The sequence below is a fragment of the Marmota marmota genome, unplaced genomic scaffold (genome assembly GCF_001458135.2).
Source record: "Marmota marmota marmota unplaced genomic scaffold, marMar, whole genome shotgun sequence".
NCBI classification, from domain to species: domain Eukaryota; kingdom Metazoa; phylum Chordata; class Mammalia; order Rodentia; family Sciuridae; genus Marmota; species Marmota marmota.
This window is the reverse complement of record NW_026000026.1, coordinates 22347838-22371796: the sequence shown is the minus strand read 5'-3', so window position 1 is coordinate 22371796 and position 23959 is coordinate 22347838. Positions and strand designations below refer to the sequence as shown.

General features: G+C 39.4%; 1 protein-coding gene across 10 annotated transcripts in view; it reads right to left on the bottom strand.

Annotated features, from left to right (window-relative positions):
* Positions 1-22991, bottom strand: part of LOC107138600 (RNA-binding protein 12) — a 34625-nt gene extending 11634 nt beyond the window's left edge. The window contains exons 1-3 of one of the 10 annotated variants that reach the window (XM_015481241.2): positions 22832-22991; positions 17475-17559; positions 11325-14236 (exon numbers count right to left, since the gene is read on the bottom strand). In XM_015481241.2, coding sequence (XP_015336727.1) covers positions 11325-14210 — 2886 coding nt within the window. In that variant the 5' untranslated portion in view covers positions 14211-14236; positions 17475-17559; positions 22832-22991. Of the gene's footprint in view, positions 1-9111; positions 14237-17474; positions 17560-22263; positions 22388-22831 lie in introns of those variants that run through there. The other 9 variants (XM_048811044.1, XM_048811040.1, XM_015481232.2 and 6 more) reach the window with 9 other exon arrangements.
* Positions 22992-23959: the final 968 nt, after the last annotated feature.

The following is a 23959-nucleotide window of genomic DNA, read 5'->3' as shown; positions in this document are numbered from 1 at the left end:
ATGGTACTAAGAGAGCTTGGCTTCTATTCTCAGAGGCCCGAGCCTCCTGTGCAACCAGTTTTATTATTTTTCACGGATCTGCCTCCTTTTGTTTCTTACTGGAATTGGCCAACTCTCTACAGATGTTTATAACCTGCAGTTTTCTATCTTTTGATCATTCTCCTTAAAATGATCTATAATCCATGGGATTATTAATCTCTTCCAAATCTTTAGTCCTTGAAACTCTACCTCCAAGCTTATCTCTACTTGGAAATCTGATAAAATTTCTGGCTCACTCCTGGTCACTCTTCTTTCCTGTCCCTGAATAACCACACAGTTTAAACCAAACTCATTCACTTTTCATATAGTGCATAATTAACCCTATGGGGCTTTTGAATTTTTTAGGATCAGGATTTTACAAAAACATCTTACATATCACATTTAAGTGGGTCAATAAAAGCCAGAAAATTAAGATTTTATTTTGTAAGAGAGGTCTGGCTAGTACTCACAAGATCTTTTGTGTGTTCTTCTATCAACCAGTATCTTATGTTTAACTAATTGGCCATTTTCATTCAGGACCCTCTAATCTGTTCTCTATGCTGGGATTAAAAATTGCCTGTTTTCAGGGCTGTGGCTGTGGCTCAGTGGTAGAGCGCTCACCTAGCATGTGTGAGGCGCTAGGTTTGATCCTCAGCACCACATAAAAATAAATAAAATATTGTGTCCACTATAACTAAAAAAAATATTTTTAAAAAATTGCCTGATTTGGGGACTGGGGTTATGGCTCAGTAGTACAGCACTTGCCTAGCATGTGCACGGCACTGGGTTTGATTTTCAGTACCACATATAAATAAATAAAATAATGGTCTATCAACAACTAAAAAAAAATTGCCTGATTCAAACCCAATAAAACCTACTCAGTGCTGTGATTGTGGCTCAGTGGTAGAGCGCTCACCTAACACGGGCAGGACCCAGGTTCGATCCTCACCACATAAAAACAAAATGCATTGTGTTTTGTCCATTTACACCAAAAAATAAATATTAAAAAAAACCAAGTTACTCAAAACCTATCAAAATGTATAACCTACTTATTAAATATTTCTCACTAGACTGTAAATCCAGATCTGCCTGATTCCCATTACAGTGCCTGGCAAATAGCAGATGCTGTATTAATATCTGCATATGTTGTATTAATGAATTCTAGGAAATGAGTGATAACCCAAGGATCCTTGGAAATGACTCTAATCTAGCTTTGACCTGCTGCTGAAGCCATCAAAGGGGAAGTGAGCTTTTTAGGAATATCCAACAGAAAAGACAAATTTTATTATCTCTTGGTACTTCCAGCTATCCTCACCTTTCCATCTGAAGCTACTTGGGAATTGCAGATGCAAACAGCTATTTTCTGCCTTTACTATTTGCCATTTGGAAGTCACATTCCCTGCTGCTTCTCTTCGTATTTTTCTTTCTTCTACTCACCCCCAGTCAACCTCAATACTTTCCAAGCCCTGGACCCCGATAGGGTACATTCACACACTATCCCTTAAAGAAACCGTATTCACTCTCAATTTTGTAACTCAGAATTCACAAAATGTCAGAAATAAATAGGCAGAGAAGGAAAATGGGATTTGGGTAAAACCACATACATGGTTAAGTGAAATAAGTGCTAAATACAAATAGTCTGACTCTACCACTAGTCTAAAACTTTGGAATACAGTTTTCTTGCAAGATCCTCCCTTCCATTTATATTCAATAGTAATCAATAGTAACTGCATGGGTTCTTCAGCGAAGTGACAAGGCTTCCTACACTGTTTGTAGTCCTTCCTAGCCACAGTACAATACTACTGTACCAGATTACATCTTACTCATGTAACTTGGGCAAAATACTTAATCTTACTAAGCCTGTTTCCTCAAATGTAAGGGAATATTATTAATAGATTAATGTTATGTATGCAAGGTGTATGATAGGCTGTTACCAGCACGTGTTGGCTATTATTAGTATCCTTCAAGCCTAGCTCACATAGACCCCCCTTTTATCTTTCTAGCACTCAACAACTTCTTACTCTAGGATACCATACTCCATTCATTCCACACAACAGTATTTTCTCAATGTTTCTCCAGCTATTTGTCAGTTAAATGACTAAACTTCTTTAGCATAAAGTAGCAGCATAAATGGCACTTCAGGGGGCTGAGGTTGTGGCTCAGTGGTAAAGTGCTTGCCTGGCATGTGTGAGGCCTTGGGTTCAAACCTCAGCACCACATAAAAATAAGCAAAATAATGGTATTTGTCCATCTACAACAAAAATATATTTTTAAAAAATGGTACTTCAGTTATCTTCTGCTACAGACAATAAACTTGAACACAAAATGGAAATTCAAAACAACTGAGGGAAGTTTGCATTAGTGTGCTAAAGCAGGCTGGTATAACTTACAAGAGCCAATTGTTAAATATTAAGGAACTGTGTGAACAAGTGGCCTTGGTAAGTTTAAAACTACAGTTAAAGTTAGGGTTAGGGTTTGTCTCCCCTGGGAGCAGTTCACAACAGGGTATTTCACTCTGATAATAGGGATGACTTGTCCTTTTTTTTTTTTTTTTTTTAATTGCACCTGTTTCCCTGCCTTGGGAGGTTCTAACCCTGCTCTTCATAAATCCAAGAACCAACCTATCTTTTCTCATGGGTTCAGACAGAGTCAATTCAATGCCACATGAGCTGAAATTTATCTGTCTTTCAAGCTTAGGAGATGCGCTACCCTCTTCCCTCCCAAAAGCCTAATCAAGAAAGGCACCAGCCTGCAATTACTACCTCCCTTTCTTTATCCACCCTAAGTCATGGTACAGAAATTGTAGAGAGAGGCTGCAAGGAGAAAGAGAGGATCAAGTGTCTTGAGCGGTAGGATCACTCCTCCAACAACCAAAGCCACGCTCACACCTGTTGCCTACCTTGGCATGCTGGAGCAGCTCAAATGCTGGATCAAGTTTTGGAAGTGAATCAGGAAATCCTCTATAGGCTCCCGATGGAAGAAACACCACCCACTGAATACTCTTCCCATGATTGAAAAAAAGACTACAAACACCACCATTCCTTTCCTTCTCGGACTCCTCGAGGCATTCTAACCCAAGGATTCTCCAAATTTAAATCGGCAGCCCCATAGGTCACAAACTGAACTAAAAGTATAAAGCTTTACTATAAAATTATATTCTTTAATCAGATGTATGATTCAGGGCCACTAAAACCATGTCAACTAAAATTTTAACCAATAAATTTGGTTTAAATGTACATACTAAGAAGTCTGGCTGCTATACAACATTTGGCAACACTGCAGTTTAACTTCAACATCCCTACAGATTTACCCAAAGTTGAACAAGTCTAACCTGTGCCCAACTCTAGAATCCTAGTTTGAGAATTGGATAAGGAAGGCAAACCAGACTGGGAAGGAATGCGTTGCCTATAAGCAGGCTTGCACTGTTGTGGAGCTGGAGTTTTTCTCTGCCTAGAGGCTCTGAACATGCTTACACTCAGCCTGCACCAGCCTACTCTCCATGACCATGAGCTCAACTATGGACCCTGAGAGGCCTTGCCAACAGATAATGCTTCATTTCTCCATACCATACTTACAGTTGAGGGACTGAAAAAGCTGGAGCAGGGAGGGTCAGTATCTATGACAGAGGACTATGCTGGTAGCTTCCGTATCCCGCCCACCCACTCCCCGCCCTGGTCTGAAGTCAGGAAGAGACAGGGAATAGGCTGCATCTGTGAAGCCATGCAGGCATCTATGAAAATTCTGTTCACCCCCATTATCAATGAGACCTTGGGCAACTTACTTTCCTGATTTCCCTATAAAGTTGGGGTAATAATGTCAAATTTATATGGTTATTGGGACAAATAAGTAAGGCTAACTATGGGAAACACTCCCTTCATTGCTCATAAAAGGGAAAATGCATCTTTGAGTCCTTGTGCTGTTATCATTAACTCCTTGTTGATTCGTGCGATAGCTAAGAGCAATGCCTCTGCTATACCTGATCCAGAAAACCTAACTAGCAGCCTCTTAAGGGAAAATGAAAACACTTAAACTCTGAAGTTCTCAAGATGCAGTGTGGGACTGCTCCCACACAAGTAGTAGTAGAGCAGCATCCAGACAAAAACTTGAGTTCACCCCTAATCTAAGGTCCAAACCCACTACAGATTTCCAAAAGAGAATAGCTGGGGTTGCAGAAGCTTAAAATTGGAGAGGACATCATCTAGTTGAATCCCATTTCATAGAAGAGACAGAGGCCACAGGAGGAAAATTATATTTCCCGGGTCACTATAACTGACAGAACCACAACCTGATTTTCCTTCAAAGTGTGTTTTCTCTGTCCAGCCATTTTAGCAACAGCTCACATCTTGTAATCCAGCCCAATCTAAAGCCCACCTGTCCACTGAGAGTAGTAAGGTTCATGTGGCCTCTCCCATGACCTTTAATAACTAGCCTTGCACACAGATGGGAAAGAATTATGTATCCATCACACTCTCCCTGTTTAACCACTGGGGCAGGAATGCCGGAACTGCTGGACTCCACATTCTCAGGACTTCATCAAAGGAATGCATCTTAAACAGCAACCATAAATAGTGCAAACAAGGTAGAATTCACCTTAGAAAAATGTGATCTATATGAAAATTTTCAAAGAATATTTACAGTGTAGTCAATTCTGCCCCATCATGCCCTGCTAGAATTTACTTTCTGTGGGACATCTGATGCAATAGAAAGACCACCTTCCTGACCATCTCCTATGTGCAGTGACTTATGGCCCAGAGGGGCTGGGTGAAAAGCAGATCAGATTCCATAGAAAAGTAACCTATTATTTGTAATGCAAATCTTCCTACTCTTCATTGGAATATTTCATTTGGGATACTTGGGAGAACTTAAGGTGAGTTGTTTCCAAAATTTGCTTGCTTGGGAAGTAAAGGTGAGATTTCAATAGGGAAATCATACTGCAGCCACAGGCTGGTTTACATTTCCTCTTGTCTGAACATCATTCAGCAACTATTCAGGAAAGCCTTTACCCAACTCCTCTGGTATACAATAAAGCACTTTCATGTGTATCTGAAGACTCTACACTTACTTTGCTTTCTTTTCCATGTGCTAGGTACAGAACATCCCTCAAAAGTTGTTAGTATAGGTTATAGCTATAGCTACCATGTATATTCAGGTTGAACCGTCTTAAAAGCATGAAGGTAATAGATGTTTCCAATTTCAACAGCCCCAGAAGCAAAGCATTATCTATTTCAGGACAGCTGTTGTATTAATCCTTCAACCAGTTTAGCCAGATTTATAGCAGAGGGGCTCTTCTGGTCAGATGGCAGAGGGAGTTATGTATGAAGTATGTGCCATCTTTCCACCCCCATTGCAACCCAGTATGTGGAGGAGTGTAGCAGTGGGTGGCATAATTCATTTCAAAGTGGAACCAAAGATATATGAGGAAATCAGCAGCAGTGCCAGCTGATATGATTTAAGACCCTTTAAAAACAGCTGAATTTCTTCACCCTTCTTAAAGCTTTCCCACTTCTTGAGGACTAACAGGTGATTTGTGGTAGAATAATGTAACTGTTACCGTTTGATATGAAGCACAAATGTGTATGAAAAAGCCTTATTCACTAATCAAGAGCTAAGTGAATGATCTCTAATCTCTACCACCTCTACCCATTAGGAGGATAGGGTTACCAAGAGAGCAGCAAGGGATCTTCAGTCCAAGTGAGACCCATAGTCCTTGTTACCATAAGATTTACTATATAAGCAGGCAAAGCAGAACACTGGTGGCAGCAGAATGGAAAGGGACTGAAACACCAAGGGATAACCTATGTAAGTATAGCTTAGTTCATTACTGGGACAAGTTAAACCAATACAATATCTTTGACTCTTCATTTATGTTCTTGTATCATTGATACATTTCCCCCAGTCACTATATCTCATTCTCTTAACATGAAATGGTTAGCAATCAATTAATCAAGAAAATGACTTGAGGGCTGGGTTCATGGCTCAGTGGTAAAGCGCTTGCCTAGGATGTGTGAGGCACTGGGATCGATTCTCAGCACCGCCTATCAATAAATAAAGGAAAGGTCCACCAACAATAAAATTAAAAAAAAAAAAAAAGACTTGAAACTTTTTACTAAGGTTAGAGTCCATGTTGGACAACTGGGGTTCCATTTCCAATGCTCTGCTGTGCCATTTGTCACTTTTCTACCACTGCCAGCTGAGTCTCTGTCTTACATTTTCACTAGCAGGAGGTCCCTGAGGCAGAGTTTAAGGGATATAGTTAATAAGATTTCCCCATCACAATATGCTGCCCTACTGTGCTGCTTTAGGGTTGGAATGTATATCAGGTGGTTTTTTTCTCCTTCTGGACTCTTCAGTAGTTGAGCAATGATGTAGAAAAGCATGCCACCTTGGTTTGCTGGTTACTAGTTATGTTGACCCAGAAAAGGAGCCATATTCTAGGATGCTATTGAGACTCTTGGACAAAGTAGCTCAAAGCACCAAGAATAAACCCAGGAACGGCACAAAAAGAATTAATGTTTACCTGAGCAGGCACCAATAGGAGATGAACTTGCTTATGTTGTTGAACAGGTTTTTTCTCAGAAAAAGTCACCTTAGCATCAGAAGATTAATTGCGTGACTATCAGAGTACAATCTTTTGAAAACACTTTACATTAAGTCTTTGTGTTCCATCAGATTTTACACTAAAAAGATGAAACTGTAATCAAGCAATTTTTAAAAAAAAAAAGCAGAGCCATAGTTTGATTCTGCCATATCCCACAAAAGCTCTGCTTTTGGGAAAACAGTCAATAGATGTACATAATTAATAAACTCTTGCTGTAAAATACTGGAAAGCAGAAACAATGATTTACAGAAGTGATCAACAAGAAAAACAATCATTATCAGAGTCCACACCTTTCAGGTGGTAAAGGCCATGCTAGGTATCTGTGGGCAGTTGATTTCACTCAGTCATTTTTCAAATTCCTGGACAACCTTGATTATTTATAAAAAGGCTCATGGTGGCATGTGCCTGTTGTCCCAGTTATTTGGGAGGCTGAGGCAGGAGTTTGTGTGAACCCAGGAGTTCAAGGCCAGCCTGGGCAGACTACATCCCAAAAAAAGAAAATGAAGGAAGGGGAAAAAAAGTAAAATGGCTCAGTTACTACCTGGAATTATGTATGTTAGTCTAAATACCTCTAAAGTGAGCTGGTTATTCTAATTCAAATACAGAATAAACTATAGCAATAATTACACTTTTCAAGAGCTTTCGTTATAAGAGCCCACTAGATCCAGCAACTGTAATCCAGACTTACAAAAAAAAAAAAAGAATTCTGTGGAGTTTATGAAAACTCATTCACTATTTTTTTCAGGAGTTGAATAAGTGTGGAAGGGACTAAAACCAGAGAATCAACGTCAGAAAGCAGCAATATTTGTGATTCCTCTCCTTTCTTCCCCACCTCAAATACCTCATACAGCAATCCAAAAAGAGAGAAAAAGCTGTAGAGGTGTGTGAAAATTATAATCTATTTTGAAGATTTCTCTTCTCTTTTCCTACTGTAATCAATTTTTTAAAATGGTAATTCACAGACCCTTTAAGACTCCTGTGAAAAAGAAGAATCTGGTATCTGTTCTTTCCAAGTCCACATAATGAAGTAGTTCACTAGCAAACACACACAGTAAATTAAAATTCTGAAAAGGTGGATATCACAGATTTGACCTAGTATCAAGACTCCTCCCTGCCGTTCCAGGCATCCTCTTCTTTCCAAACTTCAGCATTAGCAGACAAGTAAAAGCAACAATTGTTACCTCCTCCAAGATCACCAAAATTCACCTTTCCAAAGGCACAAAATATTTTCAGGAAGTTTAAAAAACTGATGTTAAAATAGCTCAGTACTTTTGTGCAGTTAAAGCATTAAAAGCATCAGCCTGTTTTTATTTTGTGACAAGTTTATTGAACAGTATTCAGACTTCATCTTTATAAACAAAAGAAAATCTGCTGAATGATGCCAAGGCAGTATTTGCTGGCAATGCTGGGCACATATGGTCTATGAGCCGTTTTACTGTGTGTAGTTTCTAAAGTTTGGATTACTAATAGAACTGCCAGTAAAACAATTTAAGTGTGGCAAATTTTCTGAAGGTGGGAAATAATTTTTAAAGCAATCGCTGCCAGAAATTCTCTCCAAGAGGTTTAACTACCAGCGACTTTTACATTTCTTGTTTTTTTAAGTGTTCTCAAAATTAAGTGAATTTTCTTTTTACACACTTGACCCACACCTGTGCAGAATCATAGAATCCAGAAAAATGGAGTGAGTTTAAGTCATGCTTCCTCATTTTTATGCTAGGTGACTCTTTCTACCTAAAAAGTACATGTTTGATTACTTCCGTACAATCCCAGATTTTCATCTGGTGAGTTAAGACTGACCTTAACTATATTAAATATTATTACTATTTGAAATTCTGAATAACAAGTTTTCTAATTGAATTTTCATTGTCAATGTTTTGACAACTTGGAATACAGAGTCAGGAACTACATTTCACTTAACACTGTGTTGCATTAAAAAACAAAAACAAAAACCGGCCACTAATAATTGTATATCCAAGCTACAGTGTAAAAACAGAACATACCTCTAAATTAGGCTTGTAAACTAAATCTTTCACTAAACTTCAGAAAAGTTACAAATTTGCTTATTTATAAAATACATTTTTTGTAGTTTCTCTAATCCTTTAAACCCAAAGAAAAATGAACAATAAAAACTCAGTAGGAGGAAAAAAAAATTAAACCTAATGGAAAAGATGCTCTTCCATTAATGTCAAAGTCACCGAACACAGACAATAAAATTTACACATAAAAATTGAGAATACCATGATAGTGTTTACAAATGCACACAACTTTGAGCAAAACTTTACAATCCTTCATACCATACAAAGCAAATAAGAAAATAATATAAATTCAATTCTACACCAAACCTAGTTCTTAGGAGAAAATTTGTAAGAAGAGATGTATGGATAGTTTCACAGAAGATTTTCAAGAATTTTTCAAACCTGAAACTCCAAAGCCCAGAAGATAAACAGTATGCTTAGCAGTTAGCACTATGTTAATAAGTCTCAGATACACAAAAATCAAGTTCCAAGACAGCAAAGCATTTAATTACATTTCACAACAAGCACTGTTGTGGCTCAACGAAATATGAAACATAGTTCTCTCCAATTGCTACACAAACCACTATTAAATTTATTTAATTTGATGAACAATGAAATCAAATTCTCCTTTTCAGCATTTACCTAAGATGTAGAAATAACAAAGTAGGTGCAATAAAGTGTATGAAATATTTAATAAGAATGTACGAGCACATTTAACCAAAATAAATTGTGAAAAAAGGACTTTCATCTTCAAACAACCCATTTTTTTTTTTTCTAAAATGAAAATAGTCAGCTTTCCAACGGGGAAAATAATCTGTGGTTGAAACAAGACTCCCAAGCAGCACTGAAGTTTTTCCCATTGTCTTTGGAATGAGAAAAGATTACTTAACAGCTTAAATTGAACAGCATAAACAAACATTATATTGCTTTTTAAGTTGAGGAAGCAGTATCTAGTGATCTATCATATCAAATTTGTGTTTGTGAATTATCAAAAAGACCCACAACACAGCCAACTCTTCTTTGAGTTTGAACAATCCTTTCCCTAAAACAAAATTCCTGTACTGTCATCCTCTGATTGTACACAATCTTCACAAGTGAAACTGTTGCTACTCTAAATTAAGGGCGATGCTTTATTTCAGTGTTCTACTGATTTGCAACACCAAAAAGGCACTACATAATTTTTAATAGGATATACTTCTTTTAAAGGTCAGATCTCTATAAGTACATTGATTTGTAGGAAACGTTGGAGATGTTTTAAACCAAGGCAAGAGAGCAATGTAAAAGATAAAAATTTGTTTTTCATGATAATTCTCCAATCTTCCATTCTGTACTTTAACAATATAATGTGACATATCTTTAGAGAATTTAAACTAAGGGGGGAAAAAAGCCCTAAATAGAGCCAATGTGGCAGTGAGCAGGACATTGCAAGATAAATATTTTTATGACTAGGACACGTACCAACCAGAAGCTATGTGTCCTGAATGCCCAAGAAACGAATATAAAAGGGCAAGGAGTCTTAATTTGCTCCTCTCTGGCAGCTAAACTTTTACTCTGCATAAAGAATTTTTGAGAACAAGGCTCCTGATTAAATAACTATACCAAAAAGCCTCTAAATTAACAGGATTAAACACACATAAACCTATGGACCAGCTAATGAATCTTTTATTCTATAATGGTATTGCTAACAATTTCAACTTCAGTTTTAAAAGACTAGATTAATATAATGCTCTTTCTAATGAATAGATCCCTCTTTGTATGCTTTCAGGCAAAAATTTCACTGAAGTTGGGACAAAAGGGGATTGCTAGAACAATCATCTTAAACACTGGTTACTAAAAGTATTTTCTGGTTTCAATGCCACCCAAACCACATAAACAATTTTTAAACTTACTAAACTAAAACTTGGCGGTTAAACCAAAAAGGCTCTGGTAGGTAGAGGACTCCATAGTTTATTTTTATGGCAAAAGTCTTATTTCACACAGTTTTAAGTGTGTCATTAGAAATCAAAAGTTCAGGGTTATAGCACAAACCAATTGTGGAGTTTCATATTTAAAGAAAAAACCCAACAAAACAGTTCTGCTCATTTACAAATGAGTCAATTAGGCAAGCAAAGCAGCAACGTCTGAAGCAGGACTGTCCATACAGCAAGAATCCTCAAAGAAGCAATAAAGGTACATACAATGAATCTGTATACAGAGATTTTATTCAATTTTAAAAGAAAATGAAGACTTTAGACAAAGCTTTGACCCTATAACAAAGCACATCTGTCCAGCTTTAAACCAAATTCCAAGAGTAGCCGACTTCTATATTTTAGTAGCTGGCAGGAGCACCCTCAATGAGCTCTACTGACATTTCTATTTTCTTCATCCCATATATTATGAAACAAAACCAATCTAGACTCCTTGATAAACTTTATGTGGTCATTGAGTTTTTACAAATGGTTTCTCTAATAGTATGCCAAAATCATTTTTGTGTTCTCTCCAGATAACTTTACTGTAACATACAGCAATGTTCATCCTGGTAGTGAGCTGTAAACAGTCAACCAATGCTTTTGTTATGGAAACCAATCTATATGCAATTGAAACAATCCACAGGTTCTAACCTGAAAATACTAGGAAAACAATCTGGATGCATTGAACACAGCAATATGAAGGTCTACCCTATAAAGAACTGATGTGAATGGCTATCCTAATACAAGTTTTACTTTTCTTGAGCCTATAGGCCTGTCATTTAAGTCAATGACAGCAGCTGTGGCTTCGTCTCGAGATTCAAAGGCCACCATGGCTTCACCCGTGGGCATACCTTTTTCGTTGTATTTTAAGCACACTGAGCCTGGGATTACTTGATAGCCATAAAAGAAATCTAAAATCTCATCAATAGACACAGTGAAGGGCATGTTCTGCACTTTAATTACTGTAGGTCCTGGTTTCCCAGAACTAGATCCAAAGCCAGGTGGACCACCAATATGGATTGGGCCAGGGCCAGGGCCAAAGGCTGGCGGTCCACTCAAATGCCCAGGGGCACTTCCAAGACCAGGAGGGCCACTTCCAAAGCCAGGGGGGCCACCTAAGCTACCAGGACCATTTCCAAAATTCTGAGGGGCCCCTCCAAATCCCGATGGCCCACTTAAAGTATTCGGTCCACCTCCAAAACCAGGAACTTCCAATCCTAGACCAGGCAAACCACTGTTTCCAACTGAAGGCATACCAGGCCTAGCATCACCAAAGGCCCCTCCTAATCCTGGAGGAGGCAGTGGTGGCCCAAAGGCATTTGATCCACCAAAATTACCAGGGAAATTAAATGGAGGTCCATTGTTGGCCTCCTTTGATCCTACTGTCAGGAAAGCATGTTCTTCACCTCCGGCACTGGGCATTCCTGCACCAGGCATTCCCGCAGCAGGCAGTCCTGCAGCGGGCATTCCCGCACCAGGTATGCCCGCAGCAGGCATGCCAGCGCCAGGCATTCCCGCAGCAGGCATTCCTGCAGAAGGCATGCCCGCAGTGGGCATGCCAGCGCCGGGCATTCCCGCAGCAGGTATGCCAGCAGTGGGCATGCCTGCAGCAGGCATACCAGCAGTGGGCATGCCTGCAGCAGGCATTCCAGCACTGGGCATTCCTGCACTGGGCATTCCTGGTACTGCAGGATTACCCGGCACAGGCATCTTTAGGCCTTTTTTTCCTTGAGCAGGGGGATTTTTCTCAATCTCCCTCATATCTTCTAGGGTAACTACATGAACAAAGGCTTCTCTCCCATTAAGTTTTTTACGGTGTAAGTGTTCAGACTTACGTGCATCTTCTTCATTTTTAAACTGAACCAATGCCTGTCCTAGACCTTGCCCATTGTTATCAACAAGAACATGTACTGCATTTTCATCCACTGGGATTCCTTCCAGGAACTGCAGAACATCCATCTTGGTAATGCTGAATGGAATATTTGTTATGTGGGCACAGACTTTGGCAGAGTTGACATCCCCCTCTGGATTTAACATCATTTCTCTCTGGTCATAGCTGAAGTTCTGGAGTCTTTTTCGAATCGTATCTATCTTTTCTAGCATACCTTTCTTAGTAATTGGATGAACTTGAATAAAGCGATTGCCCATGTATTGTTTATGACGACACAGAGCAGCCTTATAGTCAGCCTCATTCCTAAACTCTACGAAGCCTTCACCAGTTGCTTTCCCATTGGGTCCATAAGCTATATAAATACTATCTTCCACAATATCCAACTTTTTAAAAAAATCAATGACATGTTTGTTTTCTGCTTCAAATGGCAGCCCTTTCAAGTAAACACAAAAACCAGCCTCATGTGGTGATCTTGACCTTGACCTTTTCTGCCCACTGGGCGATTTTGACCTGGGCAGTGTCTGAGGAGGGGGATGGGTTTGTCCAGAAGGTCCCATACTTTGTTTAAAAGTGATATGTCCTCCAGCAGCTACCCACTGTCTCTCTGTGGCAGGGCTAACTTCCACATAGCGTTGAATCATCAGCATTCTGTTTCGTTTCAAAGCTTCAAATGTATCTTGAGGGGAGAGAAACTTAACCAATCCATTCCCATTATTTCGGCCTACATGATCTTTCAATAAATGCACCGCATCAACACGGAGCCCATGGAAAAATTCTCTGACATCATTTTCCATTGCAGAAAAGGGCATTCCATGAACACTGACATACAGATCATCAGGGTTGATGGGAATAGGCTTCACGCTGCTTTGAGAGTTCATCTGGATAGGGTTAACAGGATTCAATGGACCCAAAAACATAGGGTTCAGGTTATTGTTCAGATTTATAGGTGCTCCAGAGCCATTCATTCCAGCAGGTAAAGGTGCCACAGGTGGCGGATTCAAGGGTGGCATGCCTGACATGGGTGGCAGTGGGGTCATGGGTGGCACAGAAGGGACTGGTGGAATCGGGGGCACAGGAGGCACAGGGGGCAATGTAGGTACTGGAGGAGGAACTGGTATTGGGGGAATGGATGGCATTGGTGGCAAAGATGGCATTGCTGGGATCGGAGGAATAGGTGGTGGTGGGACTGTGTTCATTGGAGAGGCTGTACTTGGAATGGTCGAGCTGAATGTTGGGCTCCCAAAAGAAGCCCCCATACTTGGAGGAGCAGTTCCTACGCTGGCTGTGGAAAATGTCTGTATGTTTTTGTTGCTTTCATGAACAGAAGTGGTAGCAGTAACTACACTTGGTGAAGGATTATTAAAGTTGGGTACTGTTGTAGGCAAGTTTACCCTGCCACTCATTCCTGAGCTAGGTGGTGGTCCTGATCTACTAGCATTTGCTGGTGGTATATCTAGGTTGGCAGTTTCAAACCGCCTACGACTCAGTTCAATCATATTCTGCATTTCCGTTTTACTACTCAACAATAGCGTTACTTTTGACCCTTTAATTGTACCACCTGTGCGCATCATACCAAGCCTTGCATCTTCATCAGTGGCAAAAACGATGAAAGCCTCACCCAGTTCACCCCCTACAATATGCACGCCCCCATCAGGGATGGTCAATCCAGAGAAGAAGTGGCGAATGTCCATGGTCCCCGCCACAATTGGGAGACCTTGCAAACGGATGACCACAGCCATGCTGCGCGCGCTGAAACCACACACACCTGCAGATGAGAAAAGGCAACGGCCAGGTCAGACTCCTGTTTATCACACGAAGTTTTTAGCTGCAAGAATGACCAACTACCATATTAGGCCCTCGAACAGTCCCTCAGGCTAACACAGGCATCATCTTTTTTTAAATTTAGAGATTCTAAATTTAAATGTTAAACCCAGACAATTTCAATTTCCAAAACAGATTAATTCTGGAAACAATCAGATGTTCAGTCCTAAGATTTGAAAATTTCAAGAAAAAACAACAGGATAGTACAAAATCACCATAACATCATTCAGACAACTAGCCCTTAAGATTTAAAAGAAATGTGTATATCAAATCAGGAAGCCAAGTTTAACAATAGGTAGGGGGGAAAAATCATACAAAGGACACATTAAATATTTAAAACTATTTAGCATCTTCCCTAGAAACTTCATAATTTCAAAGAATTACCAGAATGTCCTTTTATAGGGTTCCATCTCAAAATCCAAATTAAAAATTGGAATGCTCAAGTCTCAAATGAGAACCAATTTCATTTTTCAAACTAAAACTTAAATCTTTTCTTCGGGGAAGGGAGTGGGGGCACACTGAGGACTGAACCCAGGGCCTCCAAATGCTCTACCACTGAGCTATTTCCCAGCCCTCCTTTTGTTTTTAAATTTTTTATTGTGAGTCAGGGTCTTGCTAAATTGCCCAAGATGGCCTCAAACTTCCAATCCTTATGCTTCAGCATCCTGAATAGTTGGTATTATAGGCATGTGCCCACACACTCAGCTCCTAACACTTTTCAATCACACACACACACACACACACACACACACACACACACACACACACACGGAAACCAAAAAAATAAAAACTTGTTATACGCAAGTTTACACTGCCACTCATTCCTGATCTAGGTGGTGGTCCTGATTTACTAGCAATTGCTGGTGGTATATCTAGGTTGGCAGTTTTGAACCTAAAAATAACATTTTTTTTTGGGGGGGGGGGGTTCTGTTTTTATACTAGGGATTGTACCCAGAGGCACTTTACCAAATGAGCCACATCTCCAGTTCTCTTTTTTATTTTAAGACAGGGTCTCACTAAGTTGCTTAGGGGCTCACTAAAGTACTGAAGCTAGCCTTGAACTTGTGATCCTCCCACCACAGCCTCCCAAACTGCTGAGATAACAGAAGAGTACAACTGTGCCCAGCACAATCTGCCTTATAACTTTATTTATAAAGTTAATCTATGTATGGAATTACTTATTATAAACATGGCTAATACATATTAAGAATAAAAAATAAATACTAGGGTGGCCTCAAGCTTGAGATTCTCCTGCCTCAAGCTTCTGAGTAGTTGGGATTCCACGTGTGTGCACATTACCTGGTTTAATTCATCACCTTAAAATGTAGAACTTGGGTGCAGCACCATTCACATTGATGCTTTAATTAAAACTCAGGTCCAATGATTCATTCCCAAATCTACCATTAAAGGGGGAAAAACAAGGTCTTGTTTTCCCCGACAGGGGAGGGCTGACAATGAAAAGGAATAATTTTTTTCGGTTTTGTCTAGGGTGTGAAGTTTACTCAGTAACTGTTCAGTTTCTTACCCAATATAACTCCTGTGGGATCTCTAGTTACTCATGATCTCCTTAAATAATGTCTATTTCAGTTCTAATGGCTTCTAAGAGCAAATGCAAAGGCAGGCGTTTGTAAACTGACACAAACCATATTTATAAGGCTGAAAAAATATTGATTTGAAATTAATGTGAACAAATCAACTTTTCAATATGAGCCTATTAAACTGGCTCCAAAGCCTCAAGGAAGTTATTAATTATTCGTGGTTTTATTACTTCTCAAACAAGGGCATTAAAAGGTCTCGTGTTATAAGGTTTAAGAAACATTCTAGAAAGGAGTTCTTCCATGTCAAGTATTACATGAATACTAATATAATATAATCAAATCTATAACTATATCTCAATATTCTGACTGCTGCATACAAGGAGAAATAAATTGAATGCAGTGGTATACACTCATAACCCCAGCTACTCAGGAGGCTGAGGCACGAAAACCAGCCTGGGCAAATGGCCAAGATCTCCATCTCTAAAAGGAGGATAAAAAGAGAAATATATTACTTTACTTTGATGGTTTTCTAACACACTTATATACAAAAATAAAAGTGTTGTTTTTGTTGTTGTTTGTTTTTGGCAGTACTAGAGATTAAACCCAAGGCCTTGCATGCACATTCTAGGCAAGTGCTCTACCTACCACTAAGCTACATCCCAGTCCAAAATAAAAGTTATTTTAAAATTTAATCCAGAAAGATGGACTGGCAAACAGAAAATGCTCTTCATGAGATCATCATAAAGCACTACAAATTTGGGGAAGATGGGCAAAGTTTTTCATTTATTTACAAGAGTCAAGAAGAAAAATTAACACTAAAAAAAATTATGCCAACAAACTTTCAGACAATAAAATGGGAACTTGATATGGCCTCAAGTACACAAAAATTAAACACAACGCAAAATGACACACTCATTAAGTCTTTAAACCATTTTCTGCTGAGAAGAGATTTACTGAAAGGCTACACAAGGTTACAATGAAAACATGCTCATCTGCCTCAGATTACAAGCAGGAAAGGGGCTGAGGATTAAATCGAAGAGCACAAGATTTATTCATAAAGCCACCTGAAGAGGAAAACAATTTTTAGGTTCTGAAAAATATGAGTTATCATCTGTTGTTCTGCTATTAATAAGCATCTGTTTGATAAGTCATTTCAACCTATCTCGAGTCTAGCTTAGTTAACAAAAAAGTTATATTAAATTTGCTAAGTTTCCATCTAAAATCTAAAATTTGTACTCTAAAACATAACTCACTGTCTATACCTATACCTCCAGGGACTATATATATACATACATATATACATACATATATATATACACATATATATATATATACACATACACATACCCATACCAATAACAAGCACCTGTATTTGTAGGTCATCTAGAAAGCTACTAAGGGGGTAAAGTTACTTACTACCTAACAATAAAGAATGTAGCAGGAGAAATGCATCCAGGTAAAACTGGCCCTCAAAGGAAGCAAAACTACTCAAGGTACCCATTTACCCCAACCCCAACCCTCAAATAAATTTGTAAACACACACATACAACAATTTCACCACTACACATATTTTTATGTTTTCTTAACATAAGTATCTCATTTTATTTTTGTATTAAAACAAACCCTGTATTCAAAGTCTCTTACCTGATTAAACAAGAGATGTATTTTCTTAACAAGAAGTAGAGGCCAAGTCAATCCTGTGGGCAACCAATTAAAACCAACTTTTAGACTGCAATAGAGAATAAACGGAGGCAAAAATCAATGCAGGAAACACAAAACAACACGCACAGGCCACACTGAACTGTATATTAAGGCAGCCAGTCTGAAACCACCGGAGAACTTCATTGGAATACACATGGGGAAAGGGGGGGAAAGCAGATACCAAATTCCCACATACACTTTTTTTTTTTTTTTTTTAATGTTTTTATTTTAGTTCTCGGCGGACACAACATCTTTGTACGTGGTGCTGAGGATCGAACCCGGGCCGCATGCATGCCAGGCGAGCACGCTACCGCTTGAGCCACATCCCCAGCCCCCACATACACTTTTAATTGTACTGCTTTTCAAGCATAGAAGTCTCTCAAAATATCTATATATTTATATGTCTCACAAACGTGTCATGAATTAGCCCAAGAATGAATCAACAGAAACAAAGCTCAGCTTCACAACTGGTAATGATTTTATCACTTGGTGGCAGAACAAGTCCAACTTCTACCTATTTCCCTATATTCCCACAAACTTTGGATGAAAAAGCACCAAGTTCACACAATAATAATTCCTTGGCAAAATAAGTTGTCAACTCAAGGGTATTCATGGAAATTATTGCAACTACTCTTTCAATATAATTTCCTTTGCATTAAAATATCAAAGATCACAAAACATAATGAAAGTTTTGGCTACGATGACCAGTTCCACTGGGGCTCAACATATTCAGGAAAAATACTTTTTTCTCATAACACAACAGTTCCAAAAATCTTGTTTTAAAAATTCCCTAACAATGTCTGACATACTAAGAAACAGATCACTCATCTTTCACTAGAATTTATTCCAAAATGGTACAAAGTTATGTTCACAAGCAACATACATGACCAAATGACAATTATATTCAAAAGGTCACAGTGTGGGTGGGGGGAGTACTGGGGAATCAACCCAGGGGTGCTCTACCAACTGAGCTATATCCTGAGACCTTTCTAGTTTTTGAAACAGGATCTCCCTAAACTGTAAGGCTGGCCTCAACCTCCCAAGAGACTGGGATTATTATAGACTGTGACAATGCATCTGGTTCAAAAGGTCTTTTTTTTTTTTTTAATTCAGAAGAGGAGAGGAAAAAGATTGCTGCTGTTCAGTATTAAGATCATCAATAGATTGATAAATGATGCTCATTTTTAAAATTTGTTCTAATTAGTTATGACAGTAGAATGACTTTCATTTTTTAATATCTTTCAAGATTAAGCTATCACTAGTGAGCTTAATATTCATCACCAGAAAGTAAAACCAACTTTAAAAATCCCAAGTGTTATTCCAAACTTGTCTAAAGGACAAGTTAAATGTCTTTGAGTCAACTACTCAAATTGTAGAACAGTTTTGCCAAAAATTATGCAAATGTTATAAACACTTTCAAAAGCCCAGAGCATTGTATTAATCTTTGACATTGCACAAATCTATTCTAATTAAGTCTAAAGGGTTTTCAGGCTCTTCATCTGAAAGCCATATCTAACAATTTATTTAAGGTTCACAAAGAGAAATACGACGGAAAAAAGCAGCTTCAAATAAAGTTATAAAGAAGGGCATGAAATTACTGCAATATTTGTTTCTAAAAGGCGTCCACTCTAGCAGCTATAGAAGCAGGGTAATTTTCTAGTTAAGTTACTTGTGAAAAACATTTGATCCCTACTGGAGATTCTAATTCAAAAAGTCTCAATACAATGGAAGCAGATTCCTCAGCCTCTTTCCTTCTAGAACCAAGAAGGCATCTGGAGGACAAATCCAGATCATCTACTCAAGCCCAAAGGAACTTATAAGATCTACACAAAAATTTCTAAAGACTGTTCGAAATTATTTTATTAGGAAAAAAAATTGTCATTCCACAAAGAAAGGTTGAAAACCCAGCTGAATTTGACAAACGCCTCATTTAAGTTGTGTTCAATTTAAAAATACAAAAATCAATCCACATATAAATTTGTGATTCTCTTCTATTTCAGCAAAGAGAAACCCCCATTCCATCCCAAGCCAAAGTATGCAGGAAGTCAAGGTGAAAGGAAAGAAGGTTCTGAGAACTGAAGTATTTTTGTTTCAAAACCATACTTTGTAAAGATCACAATAATTTAACGTGGTATCACTGTTTTTCAGGAACCTGCTCATTCCTAAGCTAATGTCAGTTAGCAATCTAATGCAGGATTCTAAATTGAAAAATTCATCCCACTCACTTTAAGCTCTCGTGACTTTAAAAGAGAAACAATTCTATGCAACACCCCCCCTAAAAATATGTATTTTACTTATACAAAGACTAGAAGCATAGGCAAAAAGAAAACGGGCCTGGTTTACCAATAATCCACTAATACATTTCAGAAGATCTAAAACAAGCAAGTTTGCTCTAGTATACTTTCCATTTTATACAACACAGACATTAACGCAGCACGACAATTACCTGATTTATACATAAATTACAAATATCTGCTATAAAAATTTAGCATATTATGACAAGATTTTCTGATTTACTAGTCATTCTAATCACTTGGAGTTTCAGGATAAAATGATAAACCTCTTTATCAAGTCTAGACACAAACTAGAACTTGACCATCTACACTCTTCATCTTGTAATACACTCAGAAGTGAATATTTACTTTGTTCAGGTAATCTAGGTACTTCATTCAGATCTAAAAGAAACAACACTAATAACAAAAAAACACAGCAACACCTCATTTCACATCAGAGATGAGCAGCAGAAAATCGATTACAATAGGCACACTATAAAGAGTATAATCATAATCACATTATGGAAAGCATTATGAAACTACCACAGCTTCATCCACTTGATTTTATCCCCATCACCAAATGGAGTACATTTAAGATTATGGAATCATTCGTAATGAAAAAATTCTTCTGACACTGATGAAGATGTATTCACTTTATAATACATTGATCAATTTTCCCATTAACTTCCCATTCAGTACTCAAAGGCAGCAAGACTTTAATATTGTTATTTTTGATCCCCCCCAAAAGTCCAAAAATGTTCATTTTCTTACTTCATTTACACTTCAAAGTAAAAATATTCCTAACCTAACCTACCACATTCACCCTCACTGTGGTTTAGGACTGAAAAGCTGGCTTTAAACCAAAACTCTGCAAACCAAAGGGTACATAGAGGGTGGTCTGACAAAACTACACAGTTAAAATTATTATTCTGTTCAGTTGACCTAAATATTTAACAAATATCCATGAATATTTATTAAGCACTTGTGAGCCAGGCATTAGACATAAAACTTGACAACATTCTCCATGTTTTAGGGAGATAGCTAAAAGCATCGTTTGTGCAGCCAATTACTGATACTTAGTTCTTCCTACACCTACAAAAGAAAACAACCAAACTGAATAATGAAGTGACCCTCTACAAAATGGAATAAAAGCAATACCAATATTGTCACTGGACTCCAGCATCCGGTACACATCGATCTAAATTGTACCAACAACCCCCAAATTCTCATTATGCTGTCGACCAAAATATTTGACATATCAAAGTGAAAAAAAGTCTAAAGTGTACTGTAAGAGCACATTATAAGTAACTACCACAATGGTTTCTAAAGCTTTGTATTTTTCACCTACTGGATTTGAATATAAGAAAAATTGAAATTATACATTACAATCATAAACAATGTAACTAACATTTAATCCAACATAAGAAAGTGACATAAAAATGTATTCCCTGTTTTGGTAAACTGCCAAATCATTCATACTAAGCAGATCGTGAACTGTCATATAAGCATACCAAACATTTCATTTCCTTCAAAAAACAATCACCATAGATTTATGTGAATCACCTGTAACAGTTTTTCCAAACTTTTTATTCTTACAAAAATGCACAAACACAAAACTTTCCACCAAATCCAAAAATCTCCATTCCATCAAAACTACCAATTTCAAAAACAAGTACAACCTACATGTCTAGACTTGCAGGATTTTTTTCCAAACGACAAATACTCTGAAATACATTAACAACACTACTTAACAAGGTCCCAGGCAATTCTTGTTGCAAAGACTGAATTTTCCAAAAATTACACCATTTGAAACCATGCGGGCAAGAAGCTCTAAGATAAACACTCCATTCACAAACCTCTCCCTTCCACAAGCCTTCAGTTGCCACATCCCCCCCCCCACTCCCGAAGGTTATTTTGATTGGCATCATCCTAATCTTGAATGATACAAAATGGCTCCTGCCAGGTTCCCCCATTTACATTCGGTCTTCTCTGGGGACACAGGCGCCAAGCCGAGTTTTAAGGCCAGAAACCACTCCAACCACAGCCTGCAATTCTCAATATACACTACCTAGTTGAATTAATGTTTAGCATTGAATAATCCTAAGTAGCCCACACTATAATTCCTCATATTTTTCACCATAAAGCACACACGGGAGACAAAGTCTATGCAAACCCGCTGCTCTAAGTCCAACCCCGACACTAACCTGTAGATCTTCAAAGGCCCTCCCACCCATTTCACGTGGCTGCAAAGTAGCGCCGCCAAGCTTCAGAGTAACTCAATTAACTGTCCATCGAAAGCATCCACCCTCCACATCTTACAGGACCTTTTCCTTCATAGTGCCAGAGATTCCCCTCCCAAGGAGCAGTAAAGGTGCTGCTTACAACACTAGCTTTCTACACACGCTAGAGTAAGCCCCTCCTTAGCTCTGGGCCTTGAAAGCACTTCATTATAAGCCCACCTTCAAGCCAGGAAGGCGGCGAGTGCTGAGACTTAACTTCCTGGACTCACAGGAGTGAGCTTCCTCCTCCCTGGTGTGTCCCGACTGTAGTCCCCTTTTGTTGGAAGGCCACAAAAGCCTTCTTTACACTTCAGTTACAAATAATGTCCTCACTACGATCACCTCTCCACTTGGGCAGCGGTGTTGTTATAACCTCTGCTCTATTTGGAAGCAAAGGGAGTCTTCCCCATGCGGGATGTAGGTGTATTTTCACTGCAGTCCCCGTTAGTTCACAGGCCTCCGAGGTACCCAGCTCTGGCTGCCTCCTCTCAGACCACCGAAGGGTTCTCTCTATAGCTTCGTCCCCACTTCGATACGCAGGCTCATCCTTTCTCGCGCCATCCTCGCGTCCGCGCAGGCCGCAGAGACGTTACGTGAGCCCCAGGAACCCCGCAGGCCAGCCCCAACCCTTTGTGTGGGGCGCTCGCTGCGGCGGGCTCAGAGGCCTCCGAAGGCCCCGCCCCGGGCCATCAAGAGGCGGCTCGAGCCCCGCACAGCCCCGCCCGTTTCGGGGCTGTGGGAGTCTTACCGGGGAGAACTTGCGCGGCACCAGAACCCAGACCCGAGTTACCCCCCGCGCGAGTGCCTCCGCCCCGCGGCCGACAGCCCCAGCCCGAACGGCTTCCCGGAGCCCACCGCAGCCACCACCTCCTACGCCGCTTCACAAAATGGCCGCCGGCCCGCTCAGCGGCTCCGCGTTCCAGGAGGGGGCGGGACGAGATGGTGACGTCGTGGGGCAGGACTGCGCAGGCGTGCTGAGGTTCTCAGGCGAGCTCCCGGAAGTTGCGGGTGTCGGTGGAGAAGACTTTCCTTTAGTGTTTACAATCTTAGCTCCCAAGCCAGACCTGAGGCAAGCTACCAGTTGGGTGCACACGTTCTTCTCTGTGAGACTTTGAGCAGATTCCTTCAATTCTTTCAGCTTCTCCGAAAAGAGGGAAATAGTGCTTACCTTGCAGAATTGTTTTGAGCTTTAAAAGGATCAGAAATAGTGGCTGGTTCTATTGATAATGTCCTAACAAAGCTAGAACCTGCTTCTTTTTTTTCCCATGAAACAGTTTCAATCCAGGAAGCCTTATGCACCCTAACCGCTCCACAACTGTATCTTAGTATTATTTTGTTATAGAAAAATCTATTTCAAGATACTTTGGTCCTAACCCCTACCCAAATACTCCTGCTTGTGAAGCCAGATTTAAAGAGATAGGTAGTTAGCGTAGCTAGGTAAATCGGGTCTGATATCGAGTCTAATAAAGAACAGCGAGTCCAATCTGAGCCTGGGAAGTCAGAACTACATCTGGGAGATTGAAATGTTAATGTCCCCAAGGCCACCGGTGGCCCATCCTAAAGAACTGTTAATGAAGCAGCTCCCAGCAAATAGAGAGGTGCTAATCAAATCACCCTAGGCCCTTCCAGCCCGGATCACTGCTACCTTGCCCCAGGGTCCCACCTGTTTTCCACCTTTTGTCCTCCTACAGGTATGTAGGAGGACAAAAGAAGACCTTAGATACAAAATAAGATAAGACCTCTCCATCCCAGGAATTCTGCTTTTTCAGATCCCCTTCTTCCTCCAGGGGCAAGTCTTCTCTGCTATCCTTTAATAAAGCCTTTTACTTTCCACTCTACATTTGTCTCTGCGTGCTTCTCTGGTGTTATACTTCAG